This window comes from Hemicordylus capensis, chromosome 7 (genome assembly GCF_027244095.1).
Source record: "Hemicordylus capensis ecotype Gifberg chromosome 7, rHemCap1.1.pri, whole genome shotgun sequence".
In the NCBI taxonomy this organism is placed as follows: Eukaryota; Metazoa; Chordata; class Lepidosauria; order Squamata; family Cordylidae; genus Hemicordylus; species Hemicordylus capensis.
In genome coordinates this window covers 20,457,066-20,477,221 of record NC_069663.1, presented here as the reverse complement: position 1 = coordinate 20,477,221, position 20,156 = coordinate 20,457,066, and the positions used below count along the sequence as shown (strand labels likewise).

General features: G+C 47.0%; 1 protein-coding gene across 1 annotated transcript; it reads right to left on the bottom strand.

Moving 5' to 3' along the window:
• Positions 1-9,995: 9,995 nt before the first annotated feature.
• LOC128332834 (snake venom serine protease-like) lies at positions 9,996-17,111 on the bottom strand. The gene is made up of 5 exons (XM_053267600.1): positions 17,069-17,111; positions 14,532-14,685; positions 13,324-13,574; positions 12,376-12,512; positions 9,996-10,166 (listed from the first exon to the last, which is right to left on the bottom strand). Exons 1-5 carry the CDS (start codon positions 17,109-17,111, stop codon positions 9,996-9,998), a joined length of 756 nt encoding a protein of 251 aa, XP_053123575.1.
• Positions 17,112-20,156: the final 3,045 nt, after the last annotated feature.

Here is a 20,156-nt window from a genome sequence, read left to right as displayed (position 1 = left end):
TAGTCATATCTTGAGGTTGAAATGTTCAGCCCTGTTCTCTATTGTTGTGGCTGCCCGGTTGAGCCAGGTGGACTCGTGAGACCCGGCCCCTTCTGGACACCTGTGCGCTGACCTTGGGGCGGAAACCAAACAGAAGAGTCCAGGCACTGAGCCCAGATGAGTTCTTTTGCCCTTGTTGTGACCACCACTTATAACATCAGCTTGCACACACCACCAGGCAGATCTGCTGCTGCCATGGAACTCACAAAAGGGCTGGCAATCTTTCTGTCTTACCTCTGGGTAAGAGCCATGCTGTTATGGTGACAAGATCATAAAAATGGGATGGGGGGTTTCTATGCCTCCATTCTCTTCTCCTTCAATTCTTTATGCGAATTCCAGTGAAAAGAATCACTAGACATGTCCAGCGAAATCCTGTAAAATCACTGGACATGTCCAGCGAAATCCTGTAAAATCACTGGACATGTCCAGCGAAATCCTGTAAAATCACTGGACATGTGCATGAGCACTGATTTCATGGTGAAAAGATCATGAGGAAGGAGCGTTTCTATGCACACTTCATTTTCTACTCCTTCAATTCTATCTGTGAATTCACCTGGGCAGCGGAATCGTTATGCATCTGAAGCAGCCATGTGGGTTACGCCATCCCTGTTTTTGTCCATAAAGGTGTGAATTTGATGAGGATGATAAATTTGGTTTGTTAACTGTCCCATAACAAATTGTTCTCTGGGTGGCTCACAACACAGCAGTAAAACATCAAGTCAAAACACATAGCCCGTGAAACTGCTCGTCTGAGGAAAAGAATGGCAAGTATTCCAATAGTCTAACAATGGCCTTTGGCATCCTTCCCTCTCCTGGTTTTCTTGGCTTGTATTGCAGCGTCTGCACACCGTGACCGCATCATCGGAGGTGCGTGATGTCAGTGTTATCGACCCTTTAGGGAACAGTGACCACAGTGCCATCAATTTCAGCATACATGCAGGAAGAGAATCACCAAGGATGTCTAACACAGATATTTTGAATTTTAGAAGAGGAAACTTCTCCAAAATGAGGAGTATGATGAAATGAAAGCTGAGGGGGGAAATCAGGAGAGTCACTTCGCTCCTGAGTGCATGGAGTTTACTCAAAACCACAACACTAGAAGCCCAGTTAGATTATATACCCAAAAGGAGGAAAGGTACCACTAAGTCCAGGAGGATGCCAGCATGGCTAATGGGCACCATCAAGGAAGCCATAAAAGGGAAGAAGACTTCCTTCTGAAATTGGAAGGCCTGTCCAAATGATGAGAACAGAAAGGAACACAAACTCTGGAAAAAGAAATGCAAGGTGACAATAAGGGAGGCAAAAAGAGAGTTTGAGGAACATTTAGCCAAAAGTATCAAGGGGAATAACAAAAACTTCTTTAAGTACATCAGAAGCAGGAAACCTGCCAGGGAGGCAGTTGGACCATTAGACAATGAGGGAGTGAAAGGGATTATTATGGAGGATATGGAGGTTGCAGAGAAGCTCAATGATGAGTTCTTTGCGTCCGTCTTCACGGCAGAGGATACCGAGCATATACCTGCTCCTGAATCAGGCTTTTTAGGGATGGAGGCTAGAATCAGATAGAAGTGACAAGGGATGATGTTCTAAACTGTCTGGAAAAACTGAAAGCTAACAAATCACCAGGGCCGGATGGCATCCATCCAAGAGTCCTCAAAGAACTCAAATGTGAAATTGCCGACCTCCTTGCCAAAATATTTAACTTATCCCTGAAATCGGGCCCTGTACCAGAGGACTGGAGAGTAGCAAATGTAACACAGATTTTCAAAAAGGGATCCAGGGGTGATCCAGGAAATTACAGGCCGGTTAGCCTAACGTCCGTTCCAGGCAAATTGATGGAAAGCATCCTCAAGAATAAAATTGTAAAGCACCTAGAAGAACAGGCCCTGCTGGGAGTGATCCAGCATGGCTTCCGCAAAGGTAAATCTTGCCTCACCAACCTTTTGGACTTCTTTGAGAGTTTCAACGAGTGTGTGGATCAAGGCGATCCAGTTGACATAGTCTACCTGGACTTCCAAAAAGCTTTTGACAAAGTTCCTCATCAAAGACTCCTGAGGAAACTTAGCTGTTGTGGGATAAAGGGACAAGTACATGTGTGGATTGCTAACTGGTTGAAAGACAGGAAACAGAGGGTAGGTATAAATGGAGAGTTTTCACAATGGAGGGAAGTAAGAAGTGGGGTCCCCTAGGGATCTGTACTGGGACCGGTGCTTTTTAATTTATTCATAAATGATCTAGAAGCAGGGGTAAGCAGCGATGTGGCCAAATTTGCAGATGATACCAAACTCTTCCAGGTAGTGAAATCGGATTGTGAGCAGCTCCAAAAGGATCTCTCCAAACTGGGGGAGTGGGCGGCAAAATGGCAAATGCAGTTCAATGTTAGCAAGTGTAAAGTGATGCACATTGGGATGAAAAACCCCAACTTCAAGTATATGCTGATGGGATCCGAGCTGTCGGTGATGGACCAGGAGAGGGATCTTGGGGTTGTGGTGGACAGCTTGTTGAAAGTGTCGACTCAATGTGCGGCAGCTGTGAAAAAGGCAAATTCCACGCTAGGGATCATTAGAAAGGGGATTGAAAATAAAACAGCTAACATTATAATGCCCTTATACAAAACTATGGTGCGGCCACACTTGGAGTACTGTGTACAATTCTGGTCACCACATCTTAAAAAGGACATTGTTGAACTGGAGAAGGTACAGAAGAGGGCAACCAAGATGATCAGGGGCCTAGAGCACCTTTCTTATGAGGCAAGATTACAAAACCTGGGGCTTTTTAGTTTAGAAAAAAGACAACTGTGGGGAGACATGATAGAGGTCTATAAAATCATGCATGGTGTAGAGAAAGTGGAGAGAGAGAGATTATTTTCCCTCTCACACAACACTAGAACCAGGGGTCACTCCATGAAATTGATTGCCAGGAGGTCTAGGACCAACAAACGGAGGTACTTTTTCACACAACGTGTGATCCACTTGTGGAACTCTCTGCCACAGGATGTGGTGACAGCCAACAACCTGGATGGCTTGAAGAGGGGTTTGGATGACTTCATGGAGGAGAGGTCTATCAATGGCTACTAGTCGGAGGGCTGTGGGCCACCTCCAGCATCGAGGGCAGGGTGACTCTGAGTACCAGTTGCAGGGGAGTAATGGCAGGAGAGAGGGCACGCCCTCAACTCCTGTCTGTGGCTTCCAGCGGCATCTGGTGGGCCACTGTGTGAAACAGGATGCTGGACTAGATGGGCCTTGGGCCTGATCCAGCAGGGCTGTTCTTATGTTCTTATGAGGCGAGGAAAACCTTGAGACGGGATGGGGGGTTTCTATGCCTCCAGTCTCTTCTCCTTCGATTTTTTATGGGAATTCCAGTGAAAAGAATCACTAGACATGTCCAGCGAAATCCTGTAAAATCACTGGACATGTCCAGCGAAATCCTGTAAAATCACTGGACATGTGCATGAGCACTGATTTCATGGTGAAAAGATCATGAGGAAGGAGCGTTTCTATGCACACTTCATTTTCTACTCCTTCAATTCTATCTGTGAATTCACCTGGGCAGCGGAATCGTTATGCATCTGAAGCAGCCATGTGGGTTACGCCATCCCTGTTTTTGTCCATAAAGGTGTGAATTTGATGAGGATGATAAACTCGGTTTTTTAACTGTCCCATAACAAATTGTTCTCTGGGTGGCTCACAACACAGCAGTAAAACATCAAGTCAAAACACGTAGCCCGTGAAACTGCTCGTCTGAGGAAAAGAATGGCAAGTATTCCAATAGTCTAACAATGGCCTTTGGCATCCTTCCCTCTCCTGGTTCCCTTGGCTTGTATTGCAGCGTCCGCACACCATGACCGCATCATCGGAGGCGAGGAATGCCTTGAGACGGAACACCCCTGGCTGGGGCAACTCTATGACCACCTAGGGCCCTACTGCTCCGGGACATTGCTCAACCGCAACTGGGTGATCACCGCTGCTCACTGCAAAGTGGTGCCCAGGTGAGGAAAAGTGTGGGGGGAGTCTGTTTTGAATCCCATTTCCGACTTTTCACATGAGCAATCTGGTTCAGCCTGTGGAGCACTGCTCTTTCCAGGTGGCAAGGCTACATGATCATCAGTTATCCACTCAGTGCTTCCAAGGAGAAATCTGTGATAGGTCACAAGAGGAATCAATATCTATAAAGCGCTAAGGTGATGGGTGACCTGCGCATGCATGGCATGCTGGAAGTTCCCGGAATAGGGAAGTGCGAACGTGGAAGTTGTTGGAGACAGCAGGGTGTGTGTGTTCCATGGAGGTTTGTTTACTACATTTCTATTCTGCTCTTCCTTCAAGGCGCTCCGAGTGGCGTATACGGTTGTTTATCTTCACACCAACCCTGTGAGGTAGGTTAGGCGGAGAGAGAAGCAACTGGCCCAGAGTCACCCAATGGATTTTGTAGCTGAATGGGGATTTGAACTTAGAGCTCTTCCTGGTCCTAGTCCAACACTCGAAACACTACACCACATTGGCTGTCGTATGTAAGGTCCTGCTCACAGGATCTTCTTCCCCGAGCAGAGTGATGTGAATGAGCAATTTTGGATGTATGAACACATTCGTTGGAGCACTACAAAAAGCCTGAGTGGCAAATGTTTGGAATCCGCTTTTTAAGGAGCTGATCCAGGCATCCAGATGTGCTCGGGGAAATATGAGTGGGAAAATATTAGGAGCTTTGCCATACAGGACAAGGGAAACCATCCACTTTGAATGAAACTCACAGCATTAGGAAAGCAGCCCCCACCCACCCCCGCCACGGCGAGTTTTCTTTTGTGTAGGTTCACACACAGCTCGCTTCCGTGTTTTCCTTGTGGCCAATGGCTTCCTAGAAGACGTGAGACACAGCACCTCCCTTTCCCCCAAGGGTCTAGTAATTAAAGCACCTTCTGTGATCTGCCTTTGTCCAAGTCTTCTTGCTCAATTGGTTTGTGGATCAAACCTTCCCAAGAGCAAAAAGCCTGAAAACTGGATGTTCAACTCTTTGCCTCAGGGTCGATGGCTAGGCTCTAGGCCTGTGATTCTCAAAGTTGGGTCCCCAGATGTTATTGGACTTCAACTCCCATAATCCCCAACCAAAGGCCACTGAGACCGGGGATTATGGGAGTTGAAGTCCAATAACACCTGAGGACCCAAGATTGAGAATCCCTGCTCTAGGCAGTTTTGTTTTTGCATCCCATAGGCGTGGCTTATGTAAATGTCAAGACGGATGTCAGCGCCTTGCAGTGGATTCCCCAGGAAACTTCGCTGAAAAACAGCATTTTAAAAACTCGGAGATAAACCGGGATGAGGTGAAATCCAGCAGGAAAAACCTGATCTCTGTATGTTGTGCTTCCAAAGACATCGTAAGACATCGCCATATACTGAGTCAGACCATAGGTCCATCTAGCTCATTATTATCTGCAGACTGGCAGTGGCTTCTCCAAGGTTGCAGGCAGGAATCTCTCTCAGCCCTATCTTGGAGATGCTGCCAGGGAGGGTATGTGGAACCTAGATGCTCTTCCGAGAGCGGCTCCATCCGCTGAAGGGAATCTCTTGCAGTGCTCACACATCCAGTCTCCCATTCAGATGCAATCAGGGCAGACCCTGCTTAGCTATGTGGACAAGTCATGCTTGCGACCACAAGACCAGCTCTCCTCTAATAACCATGGATAGACCTGTCCTCCATGAATTTATCCATAGAGGTGGGCTTGGACCACCCCATATGAACAATATCTAGGTCATTCATCAGGTGTTCTGTTCTCCTTATAGGGCGAATCTGGGGGCCCCCTGATCTGTAATGACACACTCCAGGGCATTGTATCACTGGGGGGCTTCCCTTGTGCCCAGCCAGGACAACCTGGCATCTATACCAACGTCTGCAAGTCGAAGATGTAGATCCATGCCATCCTGAAGAGCGCACTCCAGGAAAAGCTATTTGAAAGGTGCCAATGGGAACTATCCATGATCACATCACCTTCCAGCCCAACACTCTGCATCTTACCTGCTAGTAGGTCTCATTAATCCGTATGAGTTGACGTCCCTGGCAAAATATGCATAGGGTTGTAGTTCTCAGGTCACACAACAATCATCCCAGGATAGCTATTTTTCCATGAGCGCTAGAATCTTCTGACCACACCAGCATTGAGGCTTTGATGTGAATTCCTAGTTCTGGACTAGAAAAAGGAATCGCCGGCAGCAATAAAACTCGCCTTAATCACTGGATAAAATCCAGACTATCATTGATTTAATGTTTTAACTTTGATTTAATCTGTGCTGTTTTAAACTGCCCAGAGCCTGAGTTACAGGCAGTATACAGATATGCTAAATAAAATGGTAAGACTAGGCAGGCCTTTTAGGACTAAAATGCTATTCTGCAGCTGATTTATTGTGTTTTGTTATGTAAATGTTTTATTGCAAGTGATGTAACTTTCCTGATACGAGATCGTCGTGAATTGTTACCCATGATGAGAATAGCTGAAAAGTGGGCTATAGACATATTATCCATATCAGGCTTCCCCAAGCTGTGGCCCTCCAGATGTTGCTGAACTACAATTCCCATCATCCCAGTCACAATAAATTGCAGCTGGGGGTGATGGGAATTGTAGTTCAGCAACATCTGGAGGGCTGCAGGTTGGGGAAGCCTGCTCTATATACCTAAAGTTGAATGTTTGTCGGTCCGTCTCCTATACATTTGAGCTGTCAGGACCAAACTTGGCACAGTGACTACCTAGGACCCTACCTCACAGGGTTGTTGTACATGGTTATGTTTACCCTCACAGTGCTCTGGGCGCCTTGGAGGAAGAGCGGGATATAAATGTAACACAACAACAACACCACAGAGAAGACACAGAATGCTAGGTTCTTGTTGGGCAAAGACCCTTTATTCCATGGGCTCATCCACGGATACACGCACCAGAAGTTTACGCAAATATAAAGCAGGGCTTCAAAGCCAGCCCTCGGATACAAGTCAAAAGCGGAAGCTACATCATGTCAGAACACTGGAGAGATTTAAAAACTTAGTTTCCACAAGGAGAAAAAACACTCAGCTTGTATCTGAAGCCTCTAATATAAACCGGCGGGGGGGGGGGGGGTGTAAACATGATTCTTTTTCCTTCCCATCCCATCCCTCAAAGCAGCCCTTAAACCAGGGCTGCCCAACTTTGGCCCTTTTGCCAGACTACAACTCCCATCATCCCCAGCCAATAGTAGCCAATAGTCAGGGATTATGGGAGTTTTAGGGAGTTGTAGCCCAGCATCTGGAAGAGGGTCCCAGTCGTGCCCTAAATGAAAACCCTGATGATGATGATGAAGATGATGATGAGGAGGAGGAGCAGCAGCAGCAGCTCAATGCAACTGACCACTTGAACAGACATCACCCCCTCTGACCCCTCTCCTTTCCTTCAGACTCCAGCCCTCTGCCCCATACTTTCATTAATATTTGTAGTGATTGGTTTCCTTTTTTAAAAAATTAAATTTTTATTAATTTTAACAATAGCTTTACATTCACAACACATTAAACAAATATGGACTTCCCGCTCACACCTCCTCGTGAATCACCAACTATAGAATTAACCCTTGCTATAATAATAATTCAAAACATAGATCTAAACCTTACAAACACAATTTTGATCTACCCAACCTGCTAATATTACTAGATTTCAAACCCTGTGGTAAAATCAATATTAGAAAAATAGTTCTTTAAATATAATAAGAATGGTTTCCAATCTTCTTTAAAGCATTCTAAATTTTGGTCTCTTATCAGTACTGTAAGTTTTGCCATCTCTGCATATTCCAAAATTTTTATCAGCCAATCTTCTTTTGAAGGCAGTTCGTTGCTCTTCCATTTCTGTGCATATATTATTCTGGCCGCCGTGGTCGCGTACATAAAGAATGTTACATCCGTTGTAGAAAACACTCCTTGTGTTATTCCCAGCAGGAAGGATTCTGGCTTCTTAGGAAATGCCATTTTGAATATTTTCTTTAACTCATTATATCTCATGTCCCAAAAGGCCTTAGCCTTCCTACAAGTCCACCACATATGAAAAAAGGTTCCTTCAGAGTGTCCACATTTCCAACATTTGTTTGAAACATTTTTATACATTAATGCCAGTTTTTTTGGTGTTTAGTTAATTTTTATTTTTATTTTTAAATTTAGTTAATTTTATTCCTTTTATTGTGTCTGTGCCTTATTGTTGTGAGCCACCCCGAGCAGTAGTGCATTGGAGGAGCGGGGTATAAATATTTTTAATAATAATAATAATAATAATAATAATAGTACTAGTAGTAGTAGTAGTAGTAGTAGTTAGGGTATCCAGAAAAGGAGGGGAAATGACTGCTGGGTGTCTGCGTCCTAGCACCTCTCATTTTAGGAATTAAACACTGGTGTATGATCTTGTTGGAAAGTTTTGAAGGCTTACCTAAGGGCAGAAGGACTCCAGGGAGGGTTTATGTACATCCACGTTTATGGTGGTGGGTGATGATACTAGACCTTGCTGGTTAACATCTGTCCAGTGTTTAGTGATCATTGACATAACATGGTCCTTCAGGAATGACTCGCACTTGCCTTGATAGGAACATAGGAAGCTGCTGTCTACTGAGTCAGGCTGTTTTCCCATCTAGCTCAGTATTGTCTACCCTGGCTGGCAGCAACTCCATGGATTCAGGCAGAACTCAGGAGACTTTTCCAAGCCCTAGCTTGAGATGCCAGAGACTGAAACTGAGATCTTCTGTACACAAATCAGATGCTTTACCGTGGCCCTTTTCCCCAGGAAGCTGCCTTATACTGAGTCAGACCATTGGTCCAGCTAGGGGAGGAGAGCTGGTCTTGTGGTAAAGGTAAAATGTGTCGTTGAGTCGATGTCAACTCCTGGCGACCACAGAGCCCTGAAGTTGTCCTTGGTAGACTCCAGAAAGGGTTTACCATTGCCGCCGCCCGCACAATATGAGATGATGCCTTTCAGCATCTTCCTATGTTGCTGCTGCCTGATATACAGTTAGGTGTTTCCCATATTCTGGGAGACATACCAGTGGGGATTCGAACTGGCAGCCTCTGGCTTGGTAGGTAGCAAGCATGGATTATCCCTTTTGCTAAGCTTGTTCTGCCCTGGTTTGCATTTGAATGGGGGACTACATGTGAGCACAGCAATATATTCCCCTTAGGGGGTGGGGCTGTTCTGGGAAGAGCGTCTGAGTTCCCTCCCTGGCAGCATCTCCAAGATAGGGTGGAGAGAGACTCCTGCCTGCAGCCTTAGAGAAGCTGCTGCCAGTCTGTGAAGACAATACTGAGCCAGATGGCCTGACTCAGTATATGTTCCTATGTTGCTCAGTATATGTTCCTAGCTCAGTATTGTTTACACTGACCGGCAGTGTAAGTGGGGCTCTATTGCCCTATTGATTCCATCACTTCAGAAATCGAGACGGATCCTTCAGTGACAAGACTGACTCAGTTATCAATGCTGGCAGCTGTGTTTGTTTATTTCTTTTTGTCAGTTGCTATCTTTCAGAGTTACACATGCACATCAGAGCCACAATCACTGGGTCATCAGTTGATTCAAGGTGCTAGTATTCAGCAGGGGTAGGGGGAATATGCACTATCCTGGGATTGCCGCTATGTGTAGGGCTCAGGAAATCCACTAGCCTACTTGCCGGTGGTGAGTGAAAAGTGATGCCTGACGAGTGGAGGGGGGATTCTGACGAGTAACGTACCAACAGAGATCGAGGAACCATCTGATGGGTAAAATATTTTCTCCGGCTGGTGAAATGAGCCTACGTTTCTTGACCCCTGGTTATGTGACTGCAGTCTCATCATGCACATTTACCAGGGACTTCATCCCATACAATTCAGTGAGACTGACTTCCAAATGAAAATTCATACTATTGGTGAAAGGGCAGAGCTGAAAAGAGGCATTTGCAGGGGGGCGATTTACGTGCAAAAAATCCCTCAAAAGGTTTCTGTCAGGGAAAGCACTGAGATTGATCTCCTGCAAGAACAGCCTCGATCCAGTTGAGATATTTGCAGATGTTGGTGTAGACAGCAGGGTATGACGGATTCGTACAAGGTTTTTTCCCAAAAGATACAATGCCCTGGAGTTTTCCATTACAGATAAGGGGTCCCCCAGAGTCACCCTGTTGAGAGAATAGAACACATGATGAGTTATCTGGAGCTGGGATCTCAAACTGCAGCCCTGCTGCCGATGTCGGCATACCACAACCATCATCTCTGGCTGCTGGCCATTGTGGCTGGGGATGATGGGAGTTGTGATCCCAGCTAGGTGGAGGACCGCAGCTTAATGGGTGGTGAGCTGATCTTGTCGTAGCGAGCGCGAATTCTCCCCTTTGTTATGCAGAGTCCTGGTTTGCATTTGGTTGGGCAACTACAGAGGAGGGCTGGTCTTGTGGTAGCAAGCAGGACTTGTCCCCTTAGCTAAGCAGGGTCCGCCCTGGTTGCATATGAATGGGAGACTAGAAGTGTGAGCACTGGAAGATATCCCCCTCAGGGGATGGAGCCGCCTTGGGAAGAGCAGAAGGTTCCGAGTTCCCTCCCTGACAGTATCTCCAAGATAGGGCACAGAGAGATTCCTGCCTGCAACCTTGGAGAAGCCACTGCCAGTCTGTGAAGACAATCCTGAGCTAGATAGACCAATGGTCTGACTCAGTATATGGCAGCTTCCTATGTTCCTACATATGAGCATGGTTTGCTGCAAGATAGCAGATCAGGCCGTAGCTCAGGAGCAGAGTATCTGTTTTACAGACAGAAGGTCCCAGCTTCAATCCCTGGCAGCATCGCCAGGTAGGAGAGACTCCTGCCTGCAACCTTGGAGAGCTGCTGCCAGTCGGTGCCAGGGCTGCTCAGCTTCGGCCCTCCTGCAGATATTGGCCTACAATCCCCATAATCCCTGGCTATTGGCCACTGTGGCTGGGGATTATGGGAACTGTAGTTCATAAACAGCTGGGGGGCCTAAGTTGAGAAGGCCTGTAAGACAATACGGAGCGGGATGGACCAATGGTCTGATATGGTCACCATATCTTAAGAAGGATATTGTCGAACTGGAAAAGGTGCAGAAGAGGGCAACCAAGGTGATCAGGGGCCTGGAGCACCTTCCTTATGAGGCAAGGCTACAGCATCTGGAGCTCTTTTGTCTGGAAAAGAGGCGACTAAGAGGAGACTTGATCAAAGTGTATAAAATTGTGCATGGAGTGGAGAGGGTGGACAGAGAGAAATTGTTCTCCCTCTCTTACAACACTAGAACCAGGGGTCACCCCATGAAACTGAAAGTCAGGGAATTTAGGACTGACAAGAGGAAGTACTTATTCATGCAGCGCATAATTAATCTATGGAATTCTTTGCCATGGCATGTGGTTATGGGCTTCAGCTTGGATGGCTTAAAAATGGGCTTAGACAAATTCATGGAGGACAGGTCTATCAGTGTATCTACTAGTCTGGTGGCTATGGGCCACCTCCAGCCTCAGAGGCTAGATGCCTTTCAATCCCAGTTGCAGGGGAGCAACCGCAGGAGAGAGGGCATGCCTTCACCTCTTGCCTGTGGGCTCCTCAGAGGCATCTGGTGGGCCACTTTGTGAAACAGGGTGCTGGGCTAGATAGGCCTTGGGCCTGATCCAGCAGGGCTGTTCTTACGTTCTTAAGACTCAGTATAAGACAGTTTCCTAGGTTCCCATGATATTGCTCAGCCTGCACCTTCTAGCTAGAGGACATGGTGCCACTGTAGCTCAGCTGGAATTTATGAGCTTGAGGGAGGAATCACAGCTGAACATCTCGCATGTCCTGGTTATTTTTCATGGTGACAGGAACCTAGGGAGTTGCCTTATATTGAGTCAGACCCTTGGTCCATCCAGCTCAATATCGTCTACACCAAGGATTCTCAACGTTGGGTCCCCAGATGTCATTGGACTTCAGTTCCCAGCATCCCCAATCAGAGGCCACTGGGGCTGGGGATTATGGGAGTTGAAGTCAAAAAACGTCTGGCGACCCAACATTGAGAATCCCTGATCTACACCAGGCCTGCTCAATTTAGGCCCGCCCCCCAGCTGTTTTTGGACCACAGCTCCCAGAATCCACAGCCACATTGGCCAATAGCGAGGGGTTGTGGGAGTTGTAGGCCAACATCTACAGGAGGGCCAAAATTGAGCAACCCTGGTCTTCACTGACCGGCAACAGCTCTCCAAGGTTTCAAGCTTTCCCAGCCTTACTTTTAAATGGAGAATATGTGACAGTGACCACATGTAGTCACCCATCCAAATGTGAACCAAGTCAGACCCTGCTTAGCAAAGTGAGCAGTTCATGCTTGCCTACCACCAGACCAACACTCCTCCTCACCTTGCAGGCGCCTTTGCTTTCTTCCTCGTCCCCGGCACACACCATGTTCTCATTCACGCTCCCTGGATAAGCAGCCTGACATTCCTCATCCGAGGTTATTTTAACAGAAGCACAGTAAGGAACATCAGAATAAGTAACTGAAAATGAAAGGAAGCTGAGGTTATTTGGGGAGTCTTTGAGGCCAAAGTTCTCAAACTCGGGACTCCAGATGTCATTGGGACTACAACTTCCATCATCCCCAGCCATGATTATAGGAGCTGCAGCCCCATCTGGGGGGCTGGACATTCAGGATCGCTGTTGGAGAACGTTGTGCTTGAACAATCTGACTGCGGGCAGTAGGAATTCCCAGATTTTGAGGGCCCTCATGGGGCTAGTTCTCCTGATCATCGCTAAGTGATTACCCCTGCTAACTTTTTAACGGGCTGAGTCTCTTTATTTAGGAAGAGGAGAGTAACTGGCCCTGTCCCCCCCCAGCACACTACCTCCAGTGACTGTTGCTGGTGTCTATCTGATGTTTCTTTTTAGACTGTGAGCCCTTTGGGGACAGGGAACCATCTTATGTATCTATAATTTCTCTGTGTAAACTGCCCTGAGCCATTTTTTGGAAGGGCGGTATAGGAATCGAATAAATCAATAAAAATAAATAAATAAGTGGGGAATCCTAGAATCTTGCGGCATGCAAGAATCTTGCAGCCAGTGTTCTCTCTTAACAGGGATTTCCAGATGTTGTTGACTCCCACTCCCATTATCCCCAAGCAAAAGCCATTGTAGCTGCGGATTCTGGGAGTTGGAGTCAACAACATCTGGGAATCCCTGTTAGAGGAACACTGCTTGCAGCATACAAGGATTTTGCGGCATGCAAGAATCCTAGAATCTTGCGGCATTCCTACGTCTCGTTGATCTCTGGCCCCATGGAGAACTAGTGCAATCTGTGCCTGTGGCTCTTACCTTCCGTCGTGGTCTTGGTGCCCCATCCCATTACTTCGCACTTTGTCCCCACAGAAGCACAGCTGGTAGGCAGGGCAAGGGGGCCCACATACTCGTTGAATTCAACGGAGCTGTTCAGTTGGATTAGCATGATGTCGGCAGGTAAAGCTGTTTGGCTTCTAGTGTGGAAGCAGCCATTCTTGTACTTCCTGATCTGCTCGCGCCCTGTGGACACCCTTATATCATGTTCTCCAAGCCTTATCTCCATCTCACTACAAGAAAGGTAGCAAAAACATAGAGGCTCACTTTCAGCAAGGACTGGATCGTCATGCTGACTGCACTGTTGCTTGAGATGGATATTTGGCATGGATACTGGCCTGTAGGTGCTGAACAGGAAACACGTGATGTTTCCTCCCATGTTTTAAAAGCAGGAAAAGTTGAGAGTTGCAAAGTTAAAGGAGAGAAAAGCCCTGGACGGAGTTGAGTTGATAGCTGAGACAATCAGTCTCCCCCTAGGGAAAGATTGTGTCCTCTCTTGCAACCAGTAGGCATTAGACTGGGTTATACATTTTAACTCATGACTGAGCAAACTAGAATTGCATCACTACTTCCACAAAAGTGTGCCTTTGTGCACATGTTTAGTACTATTCAAAAAGCCTTTCGCGATTGTAAAAAGACAGAACAGTAGCAGCAAGAACAGCTGACGTGTGTAATCGGGCATCTGTACCCCTGTTCTTTCCTTTTTAAAGGTCAGAAAAATCGCTGTTCATAGGCTCAGGAATGTGGGGACATAGGAAGCTGCCATATACTGAGTCAGACCCTTGGTCCATCTAGCTCAGTATTGTCTACACAGACTGGCAGCGGCTTCTCCATCCAAGGTTGCAGGCAGGAGTCTCTCTCAGCCCTATCTTGGAGGTGGTGCCAGGGAGGGAACCAGGAACCTTCGACCTGCAAGCACAGAGATGCTCTTCCCCGAAGGGGAATATCTTACAGGGTGCAGACATGTAGTCTCCCATTCAAGTCCCCTTAAGTAGCATAGCATATTATTTTGAGGTCTGGCCATTTATTCCTGGGACCTTTATCCACCCACCCATATTAAGCAAATTGTGTTCTAGCTGCATCAATTCTATATGATTTGTATGTGTTCGGGTCTGCAGAGAAACTCCTTGATCATCAAAGGCCATAGAGCAGGACTGCTGGCCCTTTCTCCTCCCTCCCTCCCCACTCACCTTTTGTAGCAGTGAGCGGCGGTGATCACCCAATCCTGGTTGAGCAACACTGCAGAGCAATAGGGCCCAATTATGTCCAACATCAGTGCCATCCAAGGATGCTCGTCCACACTGCATTCCTCCCCTCCAATGATCCGGTTGCGGTGTGCAGACGCTGCAAGACGAACCGAGAGAGGAGAGCTGGTCTGGTGTTCGCATGCATGACTTGTCCCCATTGCTAAGCAGGGTCCACCCTGGTTGCATATGAATGGGAGTCTGGAAGTGTGAGCACTGGAAGAGATTCCCTTCAGCGGATGGAGCTGCTCTGGGAAGAGCTTCTAGGTCCCAAGTTCCCTCCCTGGCAGCATCTCCGAGATCGGGCTGAGAGAGATTCCTGCCTGCAACCTTGGAGAAGCCACTGCCAGCCTGTGTAGGCAAACACAGAAAGATTCTGCCCGCAAGAGGAGGGAAGAGCTGGTCTTGTAGCCAGCATGACTTGTCCCCATAGCTAAGCAGGGTCTGCCCAGAAGGGGTTAGAGTGCTGGACTAGGACCTGGGAGACCCAAGTTCAAATCCCCATTCAGCCATGATACTTGCTGGCTGACTCTGGGCCAGTCACTTCTCTCTCAGCCTAACCTACTTCACAGGGTTGTTGTGAAAGAGAAACTCAAGTATGTAGTACTTCCTCCTTGGAGGAAGAGCGGGATATAAATGTAATAATAATAATAATAATAATAATAATAATAATAATAATAATAATAATAATAATAATAATAGCAGCAGAAGGCTTCAAGCTCCCTCCCTACTAGGATCTCCAGATAGTGGGGCTGAGAGAGATTCCTACCTGCAATCTTGAAGAAGCCGCTGCCAGTCCATGTAGACAATACTATCAATACTATCTAGCTCAGTTTTGTCTTCCCAGACTGGCAGCGGCTTCTCCAAGGCTCTTTGAGCTACTCTTTGAAGAACCACAGACAGGTGTGTACTACAGGCAGGGCTCACCCCCAATGAAATGGCTTTCAAGCTAGAGGGCAGAGGCCTGGCCCGCGTTCACCCTTTTCCATCTGCAAATGTGTGTTCCAGAGGAAAAGCTGGAGAGAGTAATGCCTACTGACCTGGAGCACAGGAAACTGGCATATACTGAGTCAGACCATTGGTCTATCTAGCTCAGGATTGTCTTCACAGACTGGCAGTGGCTTCTCCAAGCTTGCAGGGAGGAATCTCTCTCAGCCCTATCTTGGAGAAGCCAGGGAGGGAACTTGGGAGCTTCTGCTCTTCCCAGAACGGCTCCATCCCCTGAGGGGAATCTCTTCCAGTGCTCACACATCAAGTCTCCCATTCATACACAACCAGGGCAGACCCTGCTTGGCTAAGGGGACAAGTCATGCTTGCTACCACAAGACCAGCTCTCCTCTCCTTGCCTGCCTACTGATAGGCTAACGTAAAACTCAGTGCTAGTCAGGTAGTAAATGCTTTTTTGTATTTTCTTTTGAATTCCTGTTTGTCTTCCTTTACTTCCAGTTTCAACCTATCCCCCGCCAATTCCTCATTCTGTGTGAAATCCTTGATTCTTAATACATTTCATATACTTAGAAGTGGCTTCAGTCTGATTTAACAGGTTCTGGGGGGTTACTTGCAAAACTCTTCCCCATGTGCCTATTTAGGTCATTATTCAGTTGTTTTCAGAATAATGTCTTGTTGTCTAGAGCCGGGTTTTGTGTGGACTCTGGCTGTACATTGCCTGCAAATCCCTAATCAGACAACTCTAGGCTGTTGAAGTGTGTCTAAGCCTGGTCAGTGCCTTTAGATCAGTCTTCAACTGGGGTCAGCCTACCTTGAAGGAGCGGTGTGCTCCTAGATTTGGGATCAGCGCAATCTCTCTACTGATGATAGATTCCAGGAAAGCACAGAGTAATTTAACACACAATATAAAATAGAAGAAAAATAGTTTAAATTCAACAAAATAGAGTAAAAACAATTGCCATTGTTTGACCCCTGCTAACTGGGCAAAGAGGCACCTTTTAACGTGGGGATTCTCTTTATTGAGCAGGGGGAGAGTAACCGGCTCTATCCACCCCCAGCACAGGACCTCCAGTGACTGTTGCTGGTGTCTATCTTAGATACTTCCCCGCCCTTACTTTATTTTTAGGTTTTGAGCCCTTTGGGGACAGGGAGCCATTTGATTGATTGATTGATTGATTGATTCTCTATGTGAACCACTTTGGAGACTTTTTTTTGAAAAGCAGTATATATATTTTTGTTGTTGTTTGTTGTTCATAAAATAATTAAAAAAAATTAAACAGTTTAAAATTAATTTCAATTAAAAGCCCAAGAAAACAGGTGCATCTTGAGGGTCCTCCTAAAATCAAACAGAGAAGGAGATGCTCTTATTTCAACAGAGAGCATATTCGTTAGGAATGCCGCTGCTACGCGGTCAACAATTCAATGGCACATGAACCCACAACAGGAACTGGAGGTAGGGGTTTGGGGAAAGGGATGCATATAGTCCTTTCCTTCCCCAGTTCACAATCACATCACTATTCCATGGCTGTTCTTACCAAAAGACAGCAGTAGCAAGATCTTCAGCAATCTGAGATGCATAGCAGCTGGTCTGCCCGCTGGTGAATCCACGCTTCTAAGTGGTGAACAAGCTTAGCGATTAGGAAAACACGATTTTAAAAAAGGTCGCTCTGCACTCGGGACCTTCTTTGTCTGGTTTCCACGCAAGAGCCAGAAGACAGGTGTCCAAGAGAAGCCAGGCTCACCATCAAACCAGTCCTCCTTCAACCAGACAGCCAGAGGAGTGAGAAGTGAGCAAGACGTTAATGTTAGCAAGAGTTTTATCAGTGCCGTCTAGAAGGGGAAACAGGGAGATGCCTATCTCGTAATCTCCAGATGTGACTAATTTTCTCCACAATGGCTGCCCTTTAAGAATGTCGAGAACCGCCCCAGGGTCCAGATTGCTGGGGCGTGGGGACCAGTTCTGATTTCGGTGGTGGAGGGAGATCAGAGAGATATCGGCCTTGGGGGGATTGAGATTCACATCAAGTGTCCCGAGGCCTAATCTTGGATCTGGTAAAGGCTAATCTGTGAGCATGCCATGCCCCTTGAGAGCATTTGGAGTCACTGCTTGTTTTCAATAGTTCAGGACTGGTCCCAGGTATTGCATTGCTTCAGGCAAGGGGCCAAATGCTGCCTTTCCCCATGGCCCAGGGCCCCATTCACCAACTGGCCCTTGCAAGCGTTGAAGGGGGCACGTGTGTCAGTGAGCCTGCTGAGAAGGTAAAGGTAAAGTGTGCTGCCGATTCGGTATCGACTCCTGGCACCAACAGCACCAGATGGTTGTCTTTGGTGGAATACAGGAGGGGTTTACCATTGGCTCCTTCTGTGCAGTTTGAGATGATGCCTTTCAGCATCTTCCTATATCGCTGCTGCCACAGTCTGGGATACATACCAGTGGGGATTCGAATTCTTTCTATTGTCCGAATGCAGAGAGGAGAATGGGGTTTTTATGTTTCTGTGTGTGGAACCGCAGGGCCATTGGACCCACAGTTCTGCGTTACGTCTGAAGGTGGTAGTCATTAGTCATATCTTGAGGTTGAAATGTTCAGCCCTGTTCTCTATTGTTGTGGCTGCCCGGTTGAGCCAGGTGGACTCTGAGACCCGGCCCCTTCTGGACACCTGTGCGCTGACCTTGGGGCGGAAACCAAACAGAAGAGTCCAGGCACTGAGCCCAGATGAGTTCTTTTGCCCTTGTTGTGACCACCACTTATAACATCAGCTTGCACACACCACCAGGCAGATCTGCTGCTGCCATGGAACTCACCAAAGGGCTGGCTATCTTTCTGTCTTACCTCTGGGTAAGAGCTATGCTTTTATGGTGACAAGATCATAATCATGGGATGGGGGTTTTCTATGCCTCCATTCTCTTCTCCTTCAATTCTTTATGGGAATTCCAGTGAAAAGAATCACTAGACATGTCCTGTGAAATCCTGTAAAATCACTGGACATGTCCAGCGAAATCCTGTAAAATCACTGGACATGTGCACGTGCACTGATTTCATAGTGAAAAGATCATGAGGAAGGAGCGTTTCTATGCACACTTCATTTTCTACTCCTTCAATTCTATCTGTGAATTCACCTGGGCAGCGGAATCGTTATGCATCTGAAGCAGCCATGTGGGTTACGCCATCCCTGTTTTTGTCCATAAAGGTGTGAATTTGATGAGGATGATAAACTCGGTTTGTTAACTGTCCCACAACAAATTGTTCTCTGGGCGGCTCACAAACACAGCAATAAAACATCAAGTCAAAACACATAGCCTGTGAAACTGCTCGTCTCAGGAAAAGAATGGCAAGTATTCCAATAGTCTAACAATGGCCTTTGGCATCCTTCCCTCTCCTGGTTTCCTTGGCTTGTATTGCAGCGTCCGCACACCATGCCCGCATCATTGGAGGCGAGGAATGCCTTGAGACAGAACACCCCTGGCTAGGGCAACTCTATGACCGCCTAGGGCCCTACTGCTCCGGGACATTGCTCAACCGGAACTGGCTCTTTCCACGTGGCAAGGCTACATGATAATCAGTTATCCACTCAGTGCTTCCAAGGACAAATCTGTGACAGGTCACAAGAGGAATCAATATCTATAAAGCGCTAAGGCGATGGGTGACCTGCGCATGCATGGCATGCTGGAAGTGCCCGGAGTAGGGAAGTGCGAACGTGGAAGTTGTTGGAGACAGCAGGGTGTGTGTGTCCCGTGGAGGTTTGTTTACTACATTTCTATTCTGCTCTTCCTTCAAGGCGCTCCGAGTGGTGTATACGGTTGTTTATCTTCACACCAACCCTGTGAGATAGGTTAGGCGGAGAGAGAAGCAACTGGCCCAGAGTCACCCAATGGATTTTGTAGCTGAATGGGGATTTGTACTTAGAGCTCTTCCTGGTCCTAGTCCAACACTTGAACCACCACACCACATTGGCTGTCGTGTGTAAGGTCCTGCTCACAGGATCTTCTTCCCCGAGCAGACTGATGTGAATGAGCTATTTTGGATGTATGAACACATTCATTGGAGCACTACAAAAAGCCTGAGTGGCAACGGTTTGGAATCCGCTTTTTAAGGAGCTGATCTGGGCATCCAGATCTGCTTGGGAAAATATGAGTGGGAAAATATTAGGAGCTTTCCCATACAGGACAAGGGAAACCATCCACTTTGAATGAAACTCACAGCATTAGGAAAGCAGCCCCCACCCCCCCAGGGAGATTGACAGTTGTTTTGTGTTTCTTCCATTTGTGAGTTATCGTGCCAACTGTAGTCACCTTCTCACCAAGCTGCTTGGCGATAGTCTTGTAGCCCAGTGCAGCCTTGTGCAGGTCTACAACCTTGTCCCTGACATCCTTCGACAGCTCTTTGGTCTTGAGCATGGTGGTGAGTTTGGAAGCTGAGTGGTTGCTTGCTTCTATGGACAGGTGTCTTTTATACAGGTACTGTAACAAGCTGGGATTAGGAGCACTCCCTTACAGAGGGTGTTCCTCATCTCAGCTCGTTACCTGCATATGGTGAAAAGACACCTGGGAGCCTGAAATCTTGCTGGTTGATAGGGGATCGAATACTTATTTCCCTCACTACAATGCAAATCCATCGCTTACTT

Coding starts and splice junctions, on each gene's coding strand:
- LOC128332834 (XM_053267600.1), bottom strand. CDS start 17,111: ATGCATCTCAGATTGCTGAAGATCTTGCTACTGCTGTCTTTTG. Junction 13,575..14,531: donor GCCGCTCACTGCTACAAAAG/GTGAGTGGGGAG, acceptor CCTTTCTTGTAG/TGAGATGGAGATAAGGCTTG. Junction 10,167..12,375: donor AAAGCAAAGGCGCCTGCAAG/GTGAGGAGGAGT, acceptor TTCTCTCAACAG/GGTGACTCTGGGGGACCCCT.